Source organism: Palaemon carinicauda, chromosome 18 (genome assembly GCF_036898095.1).
Source record: "Palaemon carinicauda isolate YSFRI2023 chromosome 18, ASM3689809v2, whole genome shotgun sequence".
NCBI lineage: Eukaryota > Metazoa > Arthropoda > Malacostraca > Decapoda > Palaemonidae > Palaemon > Palaemon carinicauda.
Genome location: NC_090742.1, coordinates 72,788,390 through 72,813,802, shown reverse-complemented (window position 1 = coordinate 72,813,802; position 25,413 = coordinate 72,788,390). Strand labels below are relative to the sequence as shown.

Here is a 25,413-nt window from a genome sequence, read left to right as displayed (position 1 = left end):
ATATTTAAATAGTTATCGTCGGGTATAGGGGGACATCAATTTAAGTTTTATTATACAGACATATTGATGAATCCATGGAAAAAGAAATAGGTGCTGCTGATAAAGCGATTGAATTCAAATGAAGTTACCGTAACCTTGAGAGGAGAACTGGAAACTTATGTAACCTATGGATGGTCGCAAGTTAGAATGAAGACTGAGTTAGGAGTAATAGACGGTACTAAAAGACATGTTACAAGATAAATGGAAGAAGAAAACGAGGAGGCAGTGTCCATTTGAGATTACTGATTACCAATAAAATATCACATACGAGGCTTGAGAGGGTAGACCAATAAGTAAGGAAGATAATCAGGAAACTTGTAGGGTACCAAAGATACCATGTTTTTATTTTGTTCTGTTTTGTCGGAACATCTTGACATCAATTTGTAAATCTTCAATATTGCCAAATATGATATACACAATTGTAAATAACATGAAGGAATTAACTAGATATCTGATATTGTAACAGGGAGATGGTTTGATTGAAATGAAGTTTATAGAACGTCTGTTATAGAATAAACTGCAGACATTAAAGGGGAATCAAAACTTGTGAGCGGAAGGGGGAGAGGTCGTAAAAGTTCAGAAAGAAAGTGGAATGAGCCAGAGAAGTGAGATGCAAATGTAATGTCAGAATGGCCTGAAAAGATGTGGGGTATTATGAAAGAGATAGTGGTACCAGCAGCTACAGAGGTGTATGGGAGGACAAGTGGTAAATAGCAACAGGAAAAGAAACATGATGGTCGAATCAAGAGATTCCATCAGCTGTGAAGGAAAAGCGTGTACTAGAAGAGGGTGGGAAAAAGGTAGAAACTACCAAACGAGAGAGTAATGTAGACGGACAAAGAGGGAAACAAAGATAGAGAAGCTAGGAGATAGTGGTATGAGATGATTGGAACATGGGAGGAGAAAAGGTAATCTACAGTTTGGCAGAATCGAGAAGGAAAGACAGGCAGGATGTGGGGAAGGTATGAATTATTGTAGATGAAAATGGAAATATCTTATTGGGGAAGAGGAAGTCAAGAGAAGGTTGAAACACTACTTTTACAACTATTAAATACTGAGAATGAGTGTGCAGAACTGGAAAATGTTCCACCAGTAGAAGGATCAATAGCAAGCTAGTTCTCTGTTAAGGGTTTCGAAAACAATTGGTTTACATTCAGGAGATGGAATCGAGACCAAGAGAGTAGCAATTTCTTAATTTGAAACAAGCTTGTTTTCCAGGCCAAACCACATATCCTAGGTATAGCAAATATAGTAGTAGTATAAGAAAGATTTTTAGCATGGAAAAGATCCATAAAAAAAAGATTGAAGGTAAACATTGAAAAAAGAGCAAATGATTAATAGTAGAGAAGTACATGAAGTACATATTCAAGTGGAAGATGGAATAGCGTAAAACCGAACAATGAGCAATAGCGACTTGGGATCAGTAATAAGAGGAGGGAGATACTAAGAAAGCAGTAAGACATAGAGTAAAAGAAGCATGGCGAGAATGTAGACGCGTAACTTAGTCGTTTTAGACAAGAAAATGCCATTCAGGCTCAAAATCAGGATTTACAAGACTGTAATCTGGCCTGTATTATTATATGACGCTGAAACTGGGTCACTTGAGAGGAAAGAATAGGGACTATTGCAAAGAGTTGAGACAAGGATGCTAAGAAGGATTGCTGGAATATCACTCCTGAAAAGGAGGAAGAGTCAGGATATGAGAAGAATATGTGGTATATGTAATGTAAAGGAGAAGGATAAGGAAGCTCGTCTGGGATACTAACATTTTATAAGAAGAGGGAAGGTGGAACCAATGAAGAGAACTAAGAACATGCCACTGATGGGAGGAGTAATGTGGGGCTGTTAGCGGATCGTATGGATGGGCGTGGTGAGGAAGGACATGGATGGAGTGGGGCAGGGGAAAGATAATGCAAGGAATAGACATAGATGGAGGAAGTTGACTTGAGCGACCGAATCTGCTATACAGTAGCATTAATGAGGTCGAAAGAAGAAGAAGAAGAAGAAAATTTAAGTCAATACTTTAAAGAAAAGGCTTTAAGAGAATGTAGAACAAGTTGACACATATTGAACCCTTAGCAAATTTCCCTGGTGGTGGGGGTGGCCATGAAATCAATGAATAAAAGACTTAACTTCATAAGCGGTAAAAATTAATGTTTATAAAAATGAATGTTAAAAAAGATTCGAAATTAGGAAGAAGACAGAGATCACTTGGTTGGAGGAGCCAACTGGATGAGAATATAATCGAAGGATTTTTTCTTTATTCAGGCATCCTATAGTCTTTATAGAAGCATTGGAAGGAAAAACAAAGTATGTACGACTTTGCAAATATTTCTTGAGAACAGTGAATTGAGAGGTATGATAAAAACGGAATAAGAAAAATAGGGGCGAAGTTAGGAAAAATAAGAGATCAAGTAGGGATCTCAAACAAAATATATTGAAAGCAAAATTCTATTCGAACATAATTTAGCCATGTCTGTGCTACTGTAAAATAAGTGTCACAATGAAGTTAGATATTGGGTTGCCATATTTTCTGGTGAGACCAAAGAGGATGAAAATTAGCCAGTTATAAAGGGAATGATTTGTATTGAGAATAAGAGACTAGAGTAAAGAAAGTGCCAGCGACAGTGGCAGAAATTCTAGATAGTGAATTGACCTTGAGACATTTAAGCAGAATAAGAAATTTTTTAAAGAAAACCAAGTGAAATGAATAAACCAATACAGGGGTAAAGCCCAAGAAATAATGATAAGACTCGATTTGCTCAGTCGAGTGAAATATCAGCATTGTTAATGAGGCAAGCCTACGGCAGATTTCAAGAGCATGAAGAGAGAATGAAATTAACTAATGTAAGAATGGATAAGATTGGTATCTGGCTAGTCATCAGCCTGATTAATCGTTCCCCAAAATAGAAAATCATGTACAATAAGGATTTGATCAACAGGCATTGTTTTCCAACATGACCTTTATTGTAGAAAACTGTTAATACAGAAGAAATATTTCCCGATTTTTTTTTTCTTTTTTTATCTATAGCAGTTAACGAGGTTTAATTAAAGCCTTTGTATAGTTATTATAAAAAAAGTATTTAGACGTTAGGAAACAAATTACAGGAAATATGATTAAAAGAAAAAAAGTTTATTTCATCATGCCTTAAACCATTATATGTAAAATACCAGGTTTTTCATTAATAGTTTTTTTTTTTTTTCTTTTTTAAATTTTACCTTAGATTGAAATGTAGAATATGTGACCACGCTATCAAAACATGATAGATTATATTTCTAACTTGTTGAAGTGTAAGACCCATTTTTCTTTTTTTCTTTTTGCAAAGTGTTACGTTCTATTTTTTTTTTTTATTAAGCTACCTTTCATTTTCACTTATACTGTACTTGTTAAAACATTATATTTATGGTGTGAATACAAACCCCTTTTTTTCTGTTACAGTAAATGGCGTCGAGACATTAAAGGGATTACAAGAGGTACTTCTTGTATGGACAGCAGCTGGAGTTGATGGACCGTATCTTGCCCCTGTCATACATGCTTTCAAGAAGCTACTAACTTCTTACAGCCGCTGCAAGGTGTGTCCCTTCGGAAAAATCTTCTTCTTCTTCTTCTTCTTCTTCTTCTTCTTCTTATTATTATTATTATTATTATTATTATTATTATTATTATTATTATTATTATTATTATTATTACTCGCTAAGCCACAACCCTAGTTTGAAAAGCAGGATGTTATAAGGCCAGGAGCTCCAACAGGGAAAATAGCCCATTGAGGAAAGGAAATAAGTAAAACTACAAGACAAGTTTAAGAACAATAATAACTTTAAAATAAATCTTTCACATATAAACTATAAAAACTTGAAAATAAAACGATATTAAAAACTTCAAAGTAACATGAGGAAGAGAAACAATATAGAATAGTGTACCCTCAAGCAAGAGATCTCCAACTCAAGGCAGGGGGAAGACCATGGTACAGAGGCTATGGCACTACCCAAGACTAGAAAACAATGGTTTGATTTCATAGTGTCTTTCTCCTAGACGAGCTGCTTACCGTGGATCTGTTTCAAGGGAACAACTAATCTTCCTCCTGTTTTAAACGAGCGTTTACTTAGTACATCAAAGGGGACTTATTAGTTGAATGCCATTCAAATTGTTTTGTTTTTAGACTGCTTGATAAAAATGTTTTGTACAGTGTTTGTGTGTGTGTATGTCTATATATATATATGTGTATATATATATATTATATATTTATATATATATATATTTTATATATATATATATATATATATATATATATATACATATATATATATATATATATATATATATATATATATATATATATATATATATATATATAGTTACATGTAGTTATATAGACATGTATATTCATCTTTTAATTATATATGTATATATATACGTATATATATATATATATATATATATATATATATATATATATATACTGTATATATGTATATATATATGTATATATATATATGTATATATATATATATATATATATATATATATATATATATATATATATATATATATATATATATAGTTACATGTAGTTATATAATCATATATATTCATCTTTTAATTTTAGTTTTTAATTTTATGTTAGATACCAATATACTTCCAGTCCAGCGCGTTTATATCATTATAGCTTTATGGCTATTTGGCAATAAAGGTCATGCTCTCTCTCTCTCTCTCTCTCTCTCTCTCTCTCTCTCTCTCTCTCTCTCTCTCTCTCTCTCTCTCTTTTGACTCAAGCTTGAGTGGTGGGTGGTAATAGTGAGCAAGTCACCTCTTGATCTACCAAACTTGAGCTAAGATCCTGACCACTTAGTAGTACCATACAGTGTAGTAAGGAAAGAAGCGGTCTATTGTTAATGTTTTGGATTGTTATCAAGATAAGGTCGACCTTTTCCATTATTCAGGTATGCACCAATTCGTGTGTGTGGTTTTGGGATAGATTAAGGTAAGCATACCAGACGTGTTTTTTTTTTTTTTTTTTTTTTTTTTTTTTTTTTTTTTTTTTTTTTTTTTTTTTTTTCATTCGCCATCCTTGTCGGGAAGGTTATGTTTTGATAGTCGCGAATTTGTTTGTATGTATGTCTGTGTGTTTGTGATTCGCATAACTCAAAACCTATTTGACCGAATCTCATGAAATTTGGTGGGATGATTGGCAATGATCCTAGAACAATTACCAATTTTTTTTTTTTTTAGATTTAGGGAGTGATTGGGTCAAAAGTTAAAGTCAAGGTCACGAAAAGGTAAAAAACGTCTTTACCATATCGCGGCCATTTTTTTATCTGAACTTTTAATTTTATTATTAAGAAAATTGGCTTCTTTACAGATTTCTGAACTTGTATATCCTGAGTGAATTAATCTTTTTTAATTAATAATTTTGCAAAAGTGTTTGAAACTTGTATTTTTTTCGAATGGGAATATGGATTAATTATAGTAATTATGGTAATGATCAGATAAGAATTAATAATTGTAAACTGTAAAGATGTGAGAAAGGTTTTTATGACTTTATGATTATCATACTCAATTCAGGTTAAAACCAAATGGATAATTGATGAAACATTGTGATTATGAAAATATCGGTAGAATCGTCGTTGACATCAGGTTGAAATCGTCCTCTAATGCTTATGCAGTGAATTATTGAAATTTGACGGTTGAGATGCAAGAAAATTCATGCTCTGAGGATGTTACTAGCAAAACTAATAGTAATTTGAATCGTGAATCAGATTACTTTATTTTAGCTGATCCTCGTAAAGATAAACGTCTGTAATTGAAGTATCTGAAGGTTAGAAGGTTCTTGATATTTCTTAGTGATGCGTGACTGATCTAGGTATTATAGTTAGCGTTTTAAGAAACTTTGAGACTTGGTGATGATAACCATTGTCCAGATAAAATATAATTATATTTTATGATATTTTTCACTATTATTACAAGTGTTTGTTTATTAATATGTAAGAAATCTTCAAGTTGTAAAAGAGAGACGTAACTTGGAAATTTCCGAAGCGTAAAACGACCACCAGGTACGCTGAATACCATTCCTAATATAACTGATTTATATAACATCTACTATCTAAAAAAAAGGACATGGATGAGCAAACAAGTTTAGTTAAGGATTAGTTTTGATGGTCTTGTATAACTTTCTAGTAAGGCAAGAATATGGCTGATTTTTTGGCTGTATCTTTGTAAATTCTTCTATCGTGAGTTCCGACCAATATTACAGGAAATGCTGAGTCATCGGAACATGCTTCGATAGACGTTAGAAAGACATAAGTGATTACACGAAAGAGAATAAATTGAATTAACATTTTATGACTAACTAAAGTCCTCCTAGATTCATGGCCCTTATGTAATGATCTACACCCCTCAGCCGGAAGAAATGATAAGCAGGATGATACGCACGAGAAGATAAGTAGATTAGGTATCAATTGCAAGAAGATGTGTGGAATAAGATTTCAATGTAAAAGTTAAAGTAGACTGGTACTTTAATGGTGAACTTACTAGAAACTGAATCATTGGATTATCATGGGCCTGTGGCTTGTTCATCATCAACAATTGAGAAAAATACTGTTAGTAGTATTCGTTTGAGTATTTTCCAATTTATTGATATACAGATTTATGACTGACAAAGGTCTTGGGAGCTTCAAGACTTTGGCACATGACTAAATATGCCGCAGTTCACTAAGATAGGTAGTAACCCTCATTAAAGTTAATGACTTTATTGGCCCATCGGGATGGGAGAAAGTGCCGTAAATGGATGATGATGATGGATGTGACCAGCTTTGAGCTGCAAGTACAAAGGGAATATGGTGGTCAGGGACCAAACCTTAAGTGATTGATGATAATTTGGCGTGGCTTTTTAAGACCATAGGTAAGGTAGGTTGGGCGACTTCATAGAGTTATAACCGAGGGGTTGCTGTAAGGTCGGAGTATTTTAGATTTTGCATGGTAGATGATTATCTTTTTTGGGCGAAAGAAGTTTTCATAAATACTCTTATTATTTTTTTCAGGCGTGTAATATATCGGCATAGGCCCGAGCTGTTTTCCTTATTCCCTAACCGTCTGTTTTTATGCTTCTAATAGGAAAGGGCAATGATTTGTATAATCCCTAAGCCGTTATCTATGTATGTATTTATATATACTCGTATAAATAGATAGAGATTGTGTGTGTATGTGTACGTGTAGAAATCACGAAAGCTGACACGTGATGACCAAGAAATATGTATACGTATTATGCCACGAGAGGAAAAATTAAGACTTTATTGGCGTTAGACTAACTTTCATCACATTACTGACATCGATGGATTTACAGTGAGAATGAATATTAAAGGATATCGTATTTATAAGGGTGAATGGGATATCGTAGTTGCCTATTTCTTGATGATTTCAGATAAGTCAGATTTTAGAAAAGTTGACAATATAGGGTTAACGGAAAAGATATCATGCCTTAGATTTATATAGTAACATTTAAAGGTTTCAAGGCCGCTCATGAATGGCAGAGGCAAGGGCCAGTGACATTGCACTATCAAGCAGGACAATGCCCTAGAGACTGACCATATATATAGTCCCTGGGCCGAGACACCAAATTTCACATATTGGTACCACCCCGGGTGAATAATTCTCTTAGATATTTTTGACTTGCTATATGACTCTAGTTTATGTTTTGATGTGATAACCCTGGCATACTGGTAGCCTAATAGTGGTTATCACCATTTTTTTGAGGGTACCCTAGAATTGTAAAATTTTCACCGCACTTTCGTTATGATTTTCTTTCATTTTCAGCTAACAATAACTTGGCTAATTTTTATTGAAAATAACAGAATAAGCCACCATATGAAAGATAATCTAATTCTTTTTTAAATTTTGTAAGATGCAGATATCTGTTTTTGAACATCTCTACCACAATTGACAAACGAATACGACAATCGACATTTCACGAAAAATATGTAACGTTGTTGCAACAATAGTTTTTGACAGACATTCTTTCAAATTCAAACAAAGTTTGAACATCTAAATAAAACGTACATATTTTATACAATGGTTGACCTCAGTGGAATAGCACGTATTTAACATCTCATACAAAAATCATAACAAAGTCGGGCACAAAACTAGTTCAATAGTTACCCTCAGGCCAGAACATATATTTGTGGATTGCAGGCTGATCATTGCTGACAGAATTGACATATAATTGATAATGTAGGCTTATATTTTGATTGATTTTCAGAAATTATGTTGTGTGCATAATTGTAAGAAATAAGAAAATAACTACAACATTAGCATATGGTCACATCTGTACTGGAAAAATGTTACTCCGCATCAGCTCCATTTGGTGTTCTTCTTCATTGCGTTCCTTACCCTGGTTCTCACAAGTTTGGAGTCGCGCATCCTTGTGCATTTTAGACCGTTGCTGAGACATGTACAATTTGGCAATTTGCACGAGCGCACACACTTACAGGAAAGCATCTCTAAGACGGCTTCATGTGCAGTATCGATTTCTTGGACCTGTGACCAAGACGATTTAGAATTCGAATAATTTCTGTGTTTCCTGTGAGAGACTTAACAGCAAATGGAAGAAGAACGTGCTTGGGTGGTTTCATCTTGCCAATGGTAACTGCAAATACCAGGTCACTGCCAAATGATGCAGCAAGGCGGTGGACCCTCTCAGAGAGATTTGTGGTTCAATCTATCCGGTTAGCACTGTAAACAGAAATCGAGTGATAGATTCAGGCATGACGTTTTTCTAGGTGGCCACATATCACTGACATCTTGCTTGTTAATGTCATTCCGTAGCTGTATTGCTGCCGTTTGTAGAATATCGCCAGACTTGGTTGCCCATGCATTCTCTGGATCTTTTTGTAATTTGTAGGCATGCTTGACAATGTCATCCATTGACATTGTATGTGGATAGACAAGAAGCTTCACTTTCTCATCAGAGATAATATGCAGCAATTCTGCCAAATTACATTCGAGTTTGCGAAGAACATGTTTCTTAGTTGAGGTCTTAAAAATGGAGATACCACAAGACAGCATGGACCTCTCGAGTCGGCTGGCAAGATCCGTCAAAGGAACAATCGAAGGTCTCGGCAGGAGTTCATTCCTGATAATACAGAAAAGTTCACCATAAGCTGTTCTTTCTACTGATTCGTACACTGCCTGCTCATCATCCTCATGTATTTCTGCGACATCAGACCTGGCAGAGGATTCAACTTTTGTGTACTGCTTCTAGCATGATACATGATAATGGCCCTCTGCTGTCACAAGTTCTTTGCTTAGCAATGCAACGATTCTGTTGTCAAATATTCTGCTTGCTGCATCACGGATGCTGGCATCCGCACGAAGTACAACACATTTTGTGATCGCTTCCCTGGTGTTCTGTCCTTTCAGGTATTTGCTTGACTTGTTGCAGAATATACATATTTGTTCATACACTCTTGATGTTGCTGGTGCCTCTCTGGATGATTTTCTTGAGCTCGATTGTTCAGGTTCACAACTTGTGCCTTTTGAAAGGTTAGAGTTGAGAAGTTTTTTCATCGTAAAGATACTACGGCATTTGCGATGATAATGTATGCGTGGTATCTGTCCTTCATTTAGGCTTTTGGCTACATCCAAAATTTCTGTATGTCGTCTGATCTCTGCAGCTCTCAACAGGGTTTTCCAAGAAACCAGGGTATCAGACTCATCATTAGAGCAGTGAATGATGCAGTTGGTGGATGGCTGCGTCTTTGGCAGTGTCGCTTTTCCAGATTCAATAGATGAAGTCATCTTTTGCGTACCAAGTATTCAGTATTGAATCACAGCAGCGACCTGCAATATACAAATTGTAGGAATTAAATTTAAGGAATTGGAATATAAATTGTTCACTCTTAGAAAAATAAAATCTTACATAATTATAATGAAATTATAATGCAAATTCAGCCTAGGCTCCAAGACATATGTATCATAGATAAAAAAGACCATTTTATTAATTAGTGTATTCACTCGTGTATTATCTGGGTAGCTTTAATTACAGTTAATTAAGCTGAACAAAACACAATTAGTATGATAGGAGCATACATAAGGAACACCGTGATGCATCCATATTTGCAACGCCATCTAAATAGGTGAAAATTAAACTTACAACTATAAGTTATTTAACTATTTTCCACAAAAACCTAGAAGAGAATGCACAATATCATGTTCCAAACAAAATAAAGTCAACACTTAAAATGTTCCAATCGCTTTTTTGGCACTGGTTGTACACAGTATCTCTCAAACAAAGTTAAGAAATTTTAAACCACCAGGTCTCGAACGCAACTTGTCACCATTTATAGCAATTTATGGTAAAAACAGAATTAAAAAAAAAGTGATTAAGCTGCCAGCATGGAAAGGTTATCACATTCAAATGAGCTTATATTTAGCTTATCAACTTGTCTGCACCACTTTTGTTTATTCACCCTAGGTGGTACCAATATCTGGTCTGGCCCATGGACTAATTATCTAATACATATGATTAGCCCCCAAGACCCCTCTCCACCCAAGCTAAGACCGAGGGGGGCCACGCAATAGCTGCTGATGACTCAGCAGATAAACCTTTAGACTCCCCAAGCCCCCCATGCTTAGCTCACAAGGGTAGTGAGGTTGCAGCGGATAAAGGAAGTAACGAGTTTGAGTGGGACTCAAACTCCCGTCTGGTGTTCACTAGTCAGGAACGTTACCACATTGGCAATTAAGAAAGATTCGACAATATTTCATTAAGTATAGACATTAACGTGGATTATTGTAGTCGTACCTGATCACTCTATTCTATGACTTAATCCTTTCAAGTGGGAGGCCAAAGTATTATTATTTTGACATATATACCTCTAGAAGACTTATATGTCATTAACATGCGTGACCTTAATAGTTGTAAATATCAACCATAGATGGTATTTAATCTAGAATTCTATCTTGGGAATATGTATCCATTAGAAATTATTTTATGATAAATGCTTGTTGCTGAGCAAGGACTCGAACCTATGCCTCTGAGTTGCATTAGACTACCAAAACGAGTTATCAAGAGAGATATAAATTCATTTCAAGTCCATTGTATATATTCCAGTCTAATTTAGGAATCTGTTCTTAGACTTGAAATGAACCCATCTCCACCAAGATAGCTGATTGAGTTTGCAACAATTGGCTATATTTGATGACTATTTGTCACTGTTGATAGCTCGTTTGGTAGAGTCTACTGCCGGCATTGTTTCGAAGATATGATTATGTTTTTATGAGTTTTCATTGTATGTTATCATAGGTATTGGCATTGACCTCCAAAAAGTATATGAAGGGTTCACCTTTCCAGCAGTACAGATCGAAACATTATTGTTTCTTTGATCATTCTGCATCGATTCATTAAAGTACATCGATATTTATTTGCCAAATTATTTTATGATTAAGGTAGAATTATTGAGAAAATCATTATCTAGTCATGATAGTATACACCATTGAAAGAGAGGGTTACGAACCAATTTACTGTGCGTACCTCATTTGTAGACTTCATTCATTTAAGGGAGAATTTTCTTGCCCCACTTGTATGTTTTATAAAGAAAGGCCTCCTTTATTCGTGAATAAGTGCATATGACGTTATGATGAATTTACACTACCCAAGAGTACTACAGTATACTTAGTTGGATGTGCTCTGTCCTAGATTAAACGAAGTTTCTGTCCCTATATACTGTAATCTTAGCGGTAAATATTACTATTTTCGAAGCAACGGGCATATTATAAGGACCGGTACTTTTCACCATCTTCATACCTCCGTATAAGGTACTGAATTTATTTCCTCTTAACTACCGTCTCCCTCACGAAACAGGTAGATCGTACTTCAGATCATACTCCATTATCACCCAAATGGGATTATTTATGTGCATCGATACAAAACCTCGTTAAAGGCTTAACATCGATAATATATCCTGAATAAAGCTGTTATGGTCACGAGACCAAGATCGTTTGCTCCTTTGCTGGGTTACGGTCTCCCTGGTTAGGCTTCTGAAAACAAATGCCTTTTGGAAGTAAAGATGTACAGAATATCTTCAGTGGAACGTTTTTGGATTCTTCGATGAAAACGAAATATGTATGTAGGTGTATGTACTGTATGTATATAATATATAGTATATATATACTGTATGTATGTATATATATATATATATATATATATATATATATATATATATATATATATATATATATATATATATATATATATATATTTGGGCTCAAGCCATGTCGTCCTGATGGAAGTTCCTATAGGGTAGCTTCCTAGGGTATATTACAACTACGGCGATATTCCCAGAGAATTTACCTTAAGGTACCAGAATTCTAACTCCTGGAGCGAGTATCCCTCATGAAAGGGATATCGCGACATATCAGAGGACGTATTCTAGACACGCCACATGGCAATCTACATCCTGGACAGAGATTTCGTCTCGTAGGAGGTGATTGGCGAGATACGAATTCGGGAAAGAAAAAGGGGAGCCGCTCCCAAGGCTTCCCTATCCTCCGATTCGTATGCGTGCCTGGCGCCAATCCTGGCGCCATCTGTATTCCTTTTTGCGTAGCTTAACAACTCGGTGTTTTTTCCTGTTTTTCTCGCAAATCTTGGATTTATTCTACTTTTCATGGCTTCTCCGTCTTCGTCGGCCTCTGATAAGTTGAGTATAGTATCTTTTATGTATAAATGTAGGCTCTTGGTAAAATTTTGAGTGATTAATAGGATTAATCTTTGATACAAGAGCCGTAGCCTACCAGAGGCGTCTTGGACGCTGTCGCTCGCTAGGTATAAATTAGTTAGTCAGAGCGACATTCCTGGTTGTTTTGCTTTAATAAATTTTAGCTATTTAGCATTACATAGGATTTCCTTTCGTGCTTAGTATTATTTGGCTAAGTATTCGCCATTCTGGCCTACGCTAGGCCATGTAGCCTAGTCGTTTGGTCCTAGTACTTCATGCATGATTATGGTTTTTCCGAGTGTAATTAAAATCTTATTGAAGCTTTAGGCTATATTTTATACATTTTAGACTGTGTGGAATATTTCCAAGATAGTATACGAGTGAGTTTCGGTGATTAAGGTAATCGATTCTCTTGGTGCCTAGGCTAGTTGCTTATGGAGCCTTAGTATACTTTATCATACTCCCCGGTTGCTTTCTTTTCTTCGGAGAAGGTATGCAATCCCTTTCCCTCTGTTTAAGCCTTGGGCTTATCCCTAAGTGGTTTTTTCCGAATTTATTTTCGATAAAACTATACTAGGGTGTTACTGTACCTTCCTGTTCCTGTAGTTATGGTTCAAGAGGGACAGAACAACAGAGTTTTTTAGTCTGAGTCTGTGTTGTCTGGCTTGGGGCTGAGTCCCCCTCGCTGACCTAACACAGACAAAGGGAGCTTAGCTCCCTTAGGTCACTACCGAAGGTTTCTGTGGATATGATTCCTTCTTTTGTGATCTACCAGACTAGTCCTTGTTGCTGTTCTCGGGGGAGGATAAGTTCTTTCCTTGGGAGTAGCAACGCCTTCCTTGCTTTGATGCTCTGGGAGCTGGCAAGTATTGCTGGCCTTCCCCCTTAGATCTCCCTTAGGCTAAGATAAGTTTCTTGGCTGCGGGTGATCTGTCACTAAAGCAAGGTTGGCAGGACCCTCTTGTCCCTTCCCCCTCTTTCTTCGTAATGGCCGAGCCATTACTGTACTGTATGTCGTTCTACATCTGGACCTAGTATAGGTTAGGATGTGGAATTGACTCAGCCCCTTGCCGGCCGGCAGAGCTGCTGGCCGGCAAGGGTCTTATGTTTTCGAGTGCTGCCTGGACCTCTCTTGGTCCCTCATCCATGCCTGCCGGCAGAGCCAGACGGCATTGGTCAGGAAGCCTGAATTAGTTTCTCCCCTTCCTTATATGCACTCTTTCGGTTGCCGGGCTTGGAGGTTGTGTACACTCTTATCCCGGCATCCATTCTATTTTTCTTCTAGTGCTGTACCTGACCCGGCTGCCGGCCTATGAGGCCGGCAGCCGGGCAGGTGTAGTCCTCTGGTTCTTTTGCTGCCGGCTGGCATCGGTCTTGTACCTTTGCCGGCCGGCTTATGTCAGCCCTTGTCTGCCGGTCACCAAGAGTGTGGCCGGCAGCTGGGTACTACCTTGTGTAGTTGCTGGCCGGCAGCCATTGCCGGCCAACATTGGCTGTTACCAGCCGGCAGTTGCTGCCGACCGGCACAGGCATTTGAACCAGAGTGCTGCCGCCCTATAGCTGTTAAGTAGTATACTTTAAAGCTAGTTGTGGTGTGTGCCGGCCGGCAAAGGCAGGCCGGCACACATCCCCCTATACTGTACTAGTATTCTTCAGTATAACATATACAGTAAGAAGAAAACTATGGTAAGGGTTTTGGTACAGCACTGTGTCTTCTAACACTATTGTGTTTTCTTGCACATCCCTTTGCTGTTGCCCTACAGATAGGAAGCTGAGTTCTTTCCTGTCTATTATCCAGGATTTTAAAATCATTGCTTAGGTGTGAGCTCCACCTGTTTCCTCTGGAAACCTTGCATTGGTTACTCTAGAAGAGATAAACCATTTTGATTTTATTATCTGGAAGGCTGCAACAATGGGTTGTGAGGGAAACACAAGTGTGTGTCTTTCCTTTCTGAATTGTTATGCTATACTATGCATATCCAGTGATACATAGTTCACTTGATACTCATGGAAATTCCTTCTCTTTACAGAAGGACACTTCGAAGTGGGGAAGTGCTTTCTGCAACATCAGCAGCAAGAACCTCTGCGGACATGAGTTTTGTAGGAGACACGCAGCATACGCTGTCTCCAAGGATGATCTCCGGTATTGGGACCCTCAGGTATGTACTGTGCGCACTAACCTGATTATTGAGACCTTTAATTCCCCTAGGACAGAGGAATCAAGGGATATAGCTAGGAAGAAGCTTCGTACCTGGGTAAGGGGCTTCCAAAAGAACACTTCTGGCCCTTATCTTCCAAGTGAGAAGATGAGGGCGTATCTTTTCCCTAAGGCATCAGCTGATGCAGTGATTCCCCAGCCTCAAGAGGAGATCCCCTAAGTTCAGATCCAGGTGGATGCTGAAGTCGCGGTCGCGATGCAAGACATCCAGTTAGATGACAGGATGTCTGATGTGGACGGGTGTCAGGAGCAAGACCTCCTGGCAGAAGCCCAGGATGAAGTTCAAGCCCCAGATGTTGTAGAGGTAGACGTCGTCGAGGTGTCGGCTACTCCGGCTCAGATTCCGGAGCCTATTCCCTCTACATCGGCCGGTCTCCCAGTAGAGCTGGGACAGGCCCTCTCTTCTATTGTTGGAATGATCCAACAAATGCAGAAGGAGAATCAGGAGAAGGTGGCTGCAATGGAACTGCGAATGCAGTGCCTTGCAGAATCACATGGGCCCCAGAAAAAGCTCAATGTGAAAGACCTTCCCTTGTGCTCAGATGCTAACCCATGGAGGTATGCTGAGCACATGCCGATGACGACTGGAAAGATCGTCATCTCGGATAAGCTGGGCTCAGTTCCCCTGGAGGAGGTGGAATTCTGGCCCAGCAAGGCATCATATCCAGACTGTTATGTCCGGCTGAGGAAGGAACCAGCTTCAAAGGAGGAGACAGAGCCGAAGGAGGTCATAGTGATGGACCATGCTAAGGCTCAAGCTCTACTTTCATCCTCGATGAAAGAGAGGGGCTTCTCTAACTCAAAGGTAGCCGCATTGAATAGGAAGCTCCCTTCCTTTGTGTCCTCGCCTACTAGAGCCTTCCCCTTTTTTACAGAAAGGGTTTCTGGCTGTACTAAAAGCAGTCGAGGCCGTCAAGTCTTGCCCCTCCCTAGAGGAGTGTAAACCCTTGTTGCTGGCCCTGCCTATGGACCACAAAGACTGGAAGGACGTCCATCTTACGTTCTCAGTTGGAAAGTTGGAGGCTGATATTGCCGGACGTCAGTTCGGCAAGGACCTCCCTAAGCTGTCTGACTTTCTTTTGCGAAGTGAGTTCGATACAAAAGAAAGACTGACTGCTTCAATGTCTCTTCAGACTACTCTCGAGACGATGGCAAGTGACCCCAAGGTCCATGAAATGTTCATGGTAGTGGCCAAGTCTCATCTGGCCACAGTGACGAAGAACCTTTATGGCTTCGTCAAGGCAAGGAGAGCTTGTAGGGAGTTCGTGTTTACCTCGGCTACGGTGAGGCACGAGCCAAAGAAACTAATCTCCTCCAACATTTGGGGAAAAGACCTTTTCCCTACCGACTTGGTCAAAGAAGTTGTTGATAAGGCCGCCTTGGAGAATAGAAACCTTCTCCAGAAGTGGGGCCTGGCTATCAAAAGAAAGTCTTCCCCGGATGAGGGTCCTCAACCAAAGAGGAAGACTATGAGGACTAGGCTACCGTCTCGGCCGGCCAAGCCTCTTAGACAGCAATAGCAACGGCAATTGCCATTGCCCCCAGTGCCCCAGATCGTGGCACAAACCCCGACCACTTTTCAGTGGGTACCCCAGACCGTGTCGACACAGTCCATGGCATTCACCCCAGCGTTCGAAGGGCAGTCTACTTCCTTTCGAACAAAGCCTAGAGGAGCAGCCAGAGGCTCGTCTAGACGCCCCTCAAGGGGAAGGGGATTCAGGGGTGGTCGTGGTCAGGAAGGCAAGACCTCAGGACGGCAGTCCAAGTGAGGTGATACCGGTAGGAGGGAGACTTCTGAAATTTCGGGATCGGTGGACCTTCGATCCCTGGGCCCACAGCCTACTCAAGAATGGACTGGGCGGGAGCTGGTACAGCACTCCACCCCCGTGCCTTCGGTTTTTCCAACACTCCACCCCCGTTATGGAGGAGTACGTTCAAGAACTGTCGGAGAAAGAAGGTGATCTGAAGGGTGATGCCCATCAATTTCTAAGGGAGGCTGTTTTGTGTTCCCAAGAAAGACTCGGAAAAGCTCAGAGTCATTCTGGACTTGTCGCCACTCAACAAGTTCATAGTGAATAGCAAATTCAAAATGCTAACACTGCAACACATAAGGACCTTACTGCCCAAGAGGGCATATTCCGTCTCTATAGACTTGTCAGACGCCTATTGGCACATTTCAATTAGCCATCGACTCTCCCCCTACCTAGGGTTCGGGCTACAACGAAGACTATACGCCTTCGGAGCCATGCCATTCGGGCTAAACATAGCCCCAAGGATTTTTACGAAGCTTGCGAGCGTAGCTCTCAAACAATTACGCCTAAAGGGAATTCAGGTAGTAGCCTACCTGGACGACTGGTTGGTGTGGGCAGCATCCGAGACAGAATGCTTGCAAGCTTCCAGTCAAGTGATCCAGTTCCTAGAGTACCTAGGCTTCAAGATCAACAGAAAAAGTCTCGACTTTCTCCATCTCAAAAGTTCCAGTGGCTGGGAATCCACTGGGACCTTTTGTCACACCGTTTCTCCACCCCGGCGAAGAAAAGGAAGGAGATAGCGGGTTCTGTCAAGAGACTTCTAGATTCCGAAAGGATATCAAGACGCGAGCAGGAGAGGGTACTGCGCTCTCTCCAGTTTGCTTCGGTGACAGACCCAGTGCTAAGAGCACAGCTAAAGGATGCAATCGGAGTTTGGAGAAGTTATGCATCAAACGCGCGAAGAGATCTGAGAAGACCAGCCGCTTCGGCTAAGTACTCTTCTCAGGCCTTGGTCCCAAGCCAGACATCTAAAGAAGTCGGTTCTTCTTCAGCCACCTCCCCCGTCGGTGACAATTCACTCAGACGCCTCGAAGGAGGGATGGGGAGGTCACTCTCATCGGAAAAAAGTCCAGGGGACTTGGTCCAAGCTATTCAAGACCTTTCACATAAAACTTTCTAGAAGCTAGGGCAGTGCTCCTTACCTTAAAGAAAGTCTCCCCGCGTCACTCGATCCACATAAGGTTGGTGATAGACAGCGAGGTAGTTGTGAGATACTTGAATCGACAAGGATCGAGGTCACCACCTCTCAACCAGGTGATGTTGGCCATCTTCCGATTGGCGGAAAAGAAGAAGTGGTACCTGTCGGCAGTTCACCTTCAAGGAGTCCGCAATGTGACAGCGGACGCTCTATCCAGGTTCACACCAATAGAGTCGGAATGGTCCTTAGACGCAGGATCATTCTCCTTCATTCTGAATCAGTCCCAGAACTGCAGATAGACCTCTTTGCGACGAAAGACAACAAGAAGTTGCCCCTGTACGTGCCCCGTACGAGGACCCCTTAGCGGAAGCAGTGGACGCGATGTCCCTCGACTGGAACAGATGGTCCAAGATTTATCTGTTCCCTCCTCACAACCTTCTGTTGAGGGTCCTCAACAAACTGAGATCCTTCAAGGGGTAGCGGCAATAGTGGCCCACAAGTGGCCGAACAGCGTGTGGTTCCTCCTGGCATTGGAACTGTAGCTGAAGTTTGTACCACTACCAGATCCAGTTCTGACCCAGCGAGTCCAGAAGTCAACTGTCTGCGCTTCATTACAGAAAACCCGGACCCTGCAGCTCATGATTTTCTCTCCCTAGCAGTGAGAAAGCGTTTTGGGATTTCGAAAGCCAGTATAGACTTCCTTGAGGAATATAAGTGCAAATCTACTAGAAGGCAATATGAGTCATCTTGGAGAAAATGGGTGGCCTTTTGTCAAGGCGAAGAATCCGCAGGAGATCTCGACAGACTTCTGCTTATCTTTCTTCTCCACCTCCATGGTCAAGGATTGGCAGCGAACACGATTTCAGCGTGTAAGTCTGCTTTGACAAGACCCATTCTATATGCCTTCCAGGTCGACCTAGGTAACGAGATCTTTAATAAAGTCCCGAAAGCCTGTGCTAGGCTCAGACCTTCAGCACCTCCAAAGCCCATTTCATGGTCTTTAGACAAGTTCTTCATTTCGCTTCTCTGTTGAGCAATGAAGAGTGTGCGTTAAAGGATTTGACACAAAAAGTTATTTTCCTATTTTGCACTCGCGTCCGGGGCCAGGGTTAGTGAGATTGTAGCCTCTCGAGAGAGGCAGGTCGTGTTCAGTTCCTGGATGGGGGAGAACTGCATCTGTTTCCGGATCCTACGTTTCTCGCCAAGAATGAGTTACCCACCAACAGGTGGGGTCCCTGGAGAATCTGCCCTCTGAAAGAAGATGCATCTCTATGTCCAGTAGAATGCCTAAAGGTCTATCTTCATAGAACTTCAGACTTCAAGGGTGGTCAACTATTCAGGGGAGAAACATCAGGCTCAAATTTATCTCTGAATCAACTCAGAGCGAAAATCACATATTTTATTCGCAGAGCGGATCCTGACAATACACCCGCAGGTCACGATCCGAGGAAAGTTGCCTCATCCTTAAATTTCTTTAATTGTATGGATTTTGAACATCTCCGTTCATACACTGGCTGGAAGTCTTCCAGAGTGTTCTTTCGCCACTATGCGAAGCAAGTAGAGGAACTAAAAGAGATCTGTGGTAGCAGTGGGTCGCGGTGTTAACCCTACTGTTTAACTCTGCGAGGAACAGTGGTCTTAATTGGGACGATTAATTCCAGGGTGAGTGTGTAGTTACATACTGTACTACAAACTAAGTGAGGGCACTGTGTTGCCCATGCAGACTGTTCCATTTCCGAAGGTGAACCTAGCATAAGTGCAGACATGTGTGCCGAGCGTTTCTAACGCTAATGTCATTGATTTGTAATACAGGCTTTTATGACTTTGATACCTCGGTATCTTAAAAGTGGCATCTAATGTTTTTTCTTTCAGACAAACAAGCTCTGTTTACTATCATACTTATGCTTAAGTTTTTGGGTTATCCTCTTCTTATGTATATATATATATATATATAATTGTGGTTAACCTGTCTATTTATTGCCTGTCAATAATCTGGTTCTTGAGAACCTTGCGTCTCCTTCACCTGTGTCAGTTTATTGGTATAATTGAGCATTCATTCTATGTACCTTATCTGGGATAATTCTAATAGAATTGTTCCTTTATGCAAGCTATGTTGCATTGGTTTTCCTCCTATGCGGATATAAAACCTTTGTCCAATACAAGTATTGGAACTGGTCGATATTTCATATTGACGCAGTGGTTCTTTAAAACTATGCTTTACTTAATATAGGGCGAGACCACTATATTAGCTTGCCTGGTATTCATACATAGGTATATGTACTCTTCGAGACTTTTCCAGAGTCTAGTAGGACTCTTCCCTGTAGGGGGCAGGAAGCTCTAACATAGTTTATAGTTAGTTGAAAAGATGTATAACGGTAACATCTTAGGTCTCTAGGTCTAGTCGACCGGGGAAAAATTACCTCCGGGGAGTACGGCACGTTCTGAGAATCCACAGATACAGTAATGCTCTGGTACACTTCCATCAGGACGACATGGCTTGAGCCCAAAAAACGGATTTTGAGCGAAGCGAAAAATCTATTTTTGGGTGAGATGGCCATGTCGTCCTGATGGACCCGCCCTTGCCTTTCTAAGAAAGGGCTGTAGGACCCCTCCCTACATACAGTATCTGTAGCACCTCGTGTACGCTACAAGGAATACAGATGGCGCCAGGATTGGCGCCAGGCACGCATACGAATCGGAGGATAGGGAAGCCTTGGGAGCGGCTCCCCTTTTTCTTTCCCGAATTCGTATCTCGCCAATCACCTCCTACGAGACGAAATCTCTGTCCAGTATGTAGATTGCCATGTGGCGTGTCTAGAATACGTCCTCTGATATGTCACGATATCCCTTTCACGAGGGATACTCGCTCCAGGAGTTAGAATTCTGGTACCTTAAGGTAAATTCTCTGGGAATATCGCCGTAGTTGTAATATACCCTAGGAAGCTACCCTATAGGAACTTCCATCAGGACGACATGGCCATCTCACCCAAAAATAGATTTTTCGCTTCGCTCAAAATCCGTTATATATATATATATATATATATATATATATATATATATATATATATATATATATATATATATATATGTGTGTGTGTGTGTGTGTGTGTGTGTGTGTGTGTGATAAAATTTGCACATTTAGACCTCTTTTTCATATTCAAATATGCCATACATTTTAATACCCTAATGTCTGGATTCACTTATCGACCTAGGGATCACAATGGTTCGGCCTTAGAACTCTGATCCCGAGGTCGATAAGAGAATCCAGATATTAATGTATTAAAATGTATGGCTTACACACACACACACACACACACACACACATATATATATATATATATATATATATATATATATATATATATATATATATATATATATTTATATATATATTGTTTGCAAAGACATTTTTCATTGATTTTCTGTGTATGTACAGTATATATATAACTTTTAATTTCAGTCAAACTACCAAATATATTGAAAGATTGTGTTTGCTTCCATTTAATTGCAACTTTGATAGCTGTCACCTCAGCTAGCGATGTTACATTCACTACTGAATTATCAGTGATGTACTTGTCCAAAGGCCAGTCTGACAATATACTAGCATCTCCCTGTCATAAATACAGCATTTAAGTTGACAACAAAATGTAGAAGTGAATACGAGGCCTGAGTCAGGGCTATAGAGAATTTGACTCTGTTTTAAAGTAGTTTTTGTTGAAGTTTGCCTTCACGAACACAAACCCTTCTTCAAATGTAAGGTGTAGAAGGTCACGACAAGCCTGTTGTGGACCTCTAGACAAGGTCAATTGCCAGGGATGCATAGGGCATTTTTTTTAAATGTTTCAAATTAAGCTAGTTTTGTGCTGGTCATAAGATGACACTTGTGCAGGTGAAAACTTCTTTGGTGCGGCCATTTTGTCTGTATTGAAAACAGCAAAAATAGTGACGTCATACGATATCTGAGTGCTGATTAGTTGGGCCATACCATTCTAGATTACGTCATACGATATGTGAGCGCTGATTGGTTGGGCCATCCCATTCTAGATTTGGCGGTGTTGCCGACAAGATATGAATTCCTCATGCCGAATGACTTCCCCACGGTTTCCTCTAGGCCTCCTAAGGTCATGACCTCGGGATTTGGTGTGGTCGTGGTTTACGCTATCTGTAGGCCTTTGCCTTTTGGGTTCTTTTCATGTCTTGTGTCGTTGTATTATCGATGTGTGTGCAAGATGAAATGAAGTCAAAGCATGTCGTGATGATGAAATGAAAGGGTAATCTATTATTATTATTATTATTATTAAATGCTAAGCTACAACCCTAGTTGGAAAAGCAGGATGCTATAAGCCCAGGGGCCCCAACAGGGAAAATAGCTCAGTGAGGAAAGGAAACAAGGAAAAATAAAATATTTTAAGAATAATAACAACATTAAAATAAATATTTCCTATATAAACAATAAAAACTTCAACAAAACAAGAGAAAGAGAAACTAGATAGAACAGTGTGCCCGAGTGTACCCTCAAGCAAGAGAACTCTAACCCAAGACAGTGGAAGGCCATGGTACAGAGGCTATAGCACTAATCAAGACTAGAGAACAATGGTTAGATTTTGGAGTGTCCTTCTCCTAGAAGAGCTGCTTACCATAGCTAAAGAGTCTCTTCTACCCTTACCAAGAGGAAAGTAGCCACTGAATAATTACATTGCCGTAGTTAACCCCTTGGGTGAAGAAGAATTGTTTGGTAATCTCAGTGTTGTCAGGTGTATGAGGACAGAGGAGAATCTGTAAAGACTAGGCCAGACTATTCGGTGTCTGTGTAGGCAAAGGGAAAGAACCGTAACCAGAGAGAAGGATCCAATATGGTACTGTCTGGCCAGTCAAAGGACCCCCTAACTCTCTAGCGGTAGTATAAAAAGTGAAGTATTGTTGTTAGTGCAATTTCAGTATAGAACAGATATTAAGAAGGTAAAGAGAGGAAGAACAAGGCAGCCTTATAATTAAGTGAGAGGTAAAATGGTGGGAGGTAATTGAGGTTTGAGGAGAGTAAGGTTAAGAAGCAATTAGAGAGATCCGGCATAAAATAAATTCAATTGTCCACAGAGAGAGAGAGAGAGAGAGAGAGAGAGAGAGAGAGAGAGAGAGAGAGAGAGAGAGAGAGAGAGAGAGAGAGAGAATGTAAAGAAACAGTCTATAACTAATGAGTTCATGGTGTAATTTACTATAAGATTAAGATTGCGCACGAAAGCGGGTTTAAAGATGTAAAAGGAGTTCGAAGAATAGAGAAGGACTAAAAGTTTGAATGGAGGAATTTCAAGAAGTTTAGGTTTGGAGTAATAACTGTCCTTTCTTTACAGGTAAATTTGATAGAGGTAAAAAGAAAAATAACATTATCCTTACGCCAGCAATATATAGTAAAATTTCAGTTAGAGTAATGAGAAAATTTATTGGATTTACTGGAAATAGGATATGTGAAATATGTGTTTGTTACTCGCATGATATTAGACCATTGTATGAGATTAGACCATTGTCTGAGATTAGATCACTGTATGGGAAATGCATGAGTAAATAAAATATATGAAGGTGTTGTATTGGGATCTAAATAAAGCTTATATGATACAGGGGATAGATTCAATGAGCTGAGGTTGTAGGTTAAAATTTGTAAAGAACACTATTTTGATCCGCTAATTACGAATAGATATGGAAGATTTAGATATGTTGTTGATAGTAATTACAAGTTCGCGTAGCGCTAGTGTGAATAAGCAGCCAGAAGAGGATTTTTTTTAGTGTCTGATACACAGATGTGTGAATACCATAATGTCTCTATGGTATTTTTTATGGGATGAGTGGTAAGATAAGTCAGATAAGGGACAGGAAATAAGTTATGAATTAAGAGTGTTTTTTGGGTATTAGTTGGGAGATGAAACAGTGATGCTTTGAGTAAGTGAAAAGAAACTTCAAAGAATTACGAAGGATTTAGGTGTTAGTAAAATGAGAAAATTAAAAGTGGATGTGACGTAGAGGTCGTGACTTGGATACAAGGAACGTTGATGACAATAATAAAAGTACTTTTGGTATTTGAGAGTAAATGTAACAGAAAATAGTAATATGAGAAAAGAGGCGAGTCACAGAAAAGGATAATCAAAGAAGTAAACTGGTTGATTGCAAATGATACGAAAGCCGATTTGTTGTGTATGCGAGCCAGAGTTGAAATGTATGAATGTTCTATGTCGACCCTTCATATATAAGTGACAGATGGTAAATGTGAACTAAGGAAGAAATGTCGAGCAACGAGTGTTTGGTAATTCAGAGAGCAAGTATGGAACACAAAAAAAATTAGAAAAAAGAAAAAAAGTGAAAGGGCCATGTAGAAGCAGTAAAAAACTGAACAGAAGGATATATATTTCTTTATTTTTATTTTTTTTCTCTCCAAGTATTTTATTCAGCATGGCAGCGCAAAGACATCTTATGGACCAGTGTCATCTCTGGTGACTCCCCGCTGAGACGGACATGAATTGAAACCCGTCCAAGAACATTGGTAGATTTTCTATGGCACAAACTGGTACCATTCCTCTAGCCTGGTCTTCAGCAGTTGACTCTCATTTTATATTGTTGGACAAAAATGTAAGGTATTAATCCTTATTCCGGATCAGTATGTTGATACCTTGCACATTCGATCAGTTAGTTCATCGTGCATGCTGTGTATTATTTTTCATAATTCTAATCATCCTTGCGTTCCTATTTTAAAAGGCTATACCTTTCTCCACGGTGTGTTAGGTATGTACTTAATTCGAACAGTATTTTTTTCTATAGCGCTCCATTTTACACAGCAATGTATAGTACTTTTACTCCAGTAGTAACCAGATTTTAGAATATCATGGTAGCCTAATGGAAACGCCCCTACATGACAGTTTGTTGGCTGGGAGTTCGAGACACATTCAAGCTCGATACTTTTTAGTAATGTCTGCAACCTCACCACCCTTGTGAGCTAGAGAAGGGGCATTTGGAAGAGCCGAGAGGTCTACCTGCTGAGTAATCAGCAGCCATTGCTAGCCTTCTTTTGTCATAGCTTGATGGAGAGGGGTTTATATTGGGTGCAGATCATGGTCAGTCGCTATGGCATTGTCGTTTTCCTTGCCTCTGCCATTCATGAACGACCTTTGAAGTATATAAGTTCACTCTTGGTCCTACACACTCCACAACCCGTTTATGTAAGCGGGTCGAAATAAGTTTCACTTCATTGTTTATCTGTTACACGGTTATCTAAATCTGTTATTTATTTATTAATCTAGTTTTATTGTTTATTCGTTACTTATGTTTATTTTCGTTCAGGGCTGTTTTCCTTATTGGGGCTCTTGGCTTTATTACTTTCTGCATTCCCAACCAGGTTATTAAGATATCAAAGATCCATGCAAAAGGTATTCGACAGTTTAATCTAATGTGTATTGTAGAGACAACTAGAATAATAGAGTGTAATTGGTTAAGATTCCTGAAACAAATGAAAA

General features: G+C 39.4%; 1 protein-coding gene across 1 annotated transcript in view; it reads left to right on the top strand.

Moving 5' to 3' along the window:
* LOC137657113 (uncharacterized) overlaps positions 1–25,413 on the top strand; it is a 225,475-nt gene that overhangs the window by 181,661 nt on the left and 18,401 nt on the right. The window contains exon 11 of the mRNA XM_068391475.1: positions 3,479–3,612. Coding sequence (XP_068247576.1) covers positions 3,479–3,612 — 134 coding nt within the window. The remainder of the gene's footprint in view (positions 1–3,478; positions 3,613–25,413) is intronic.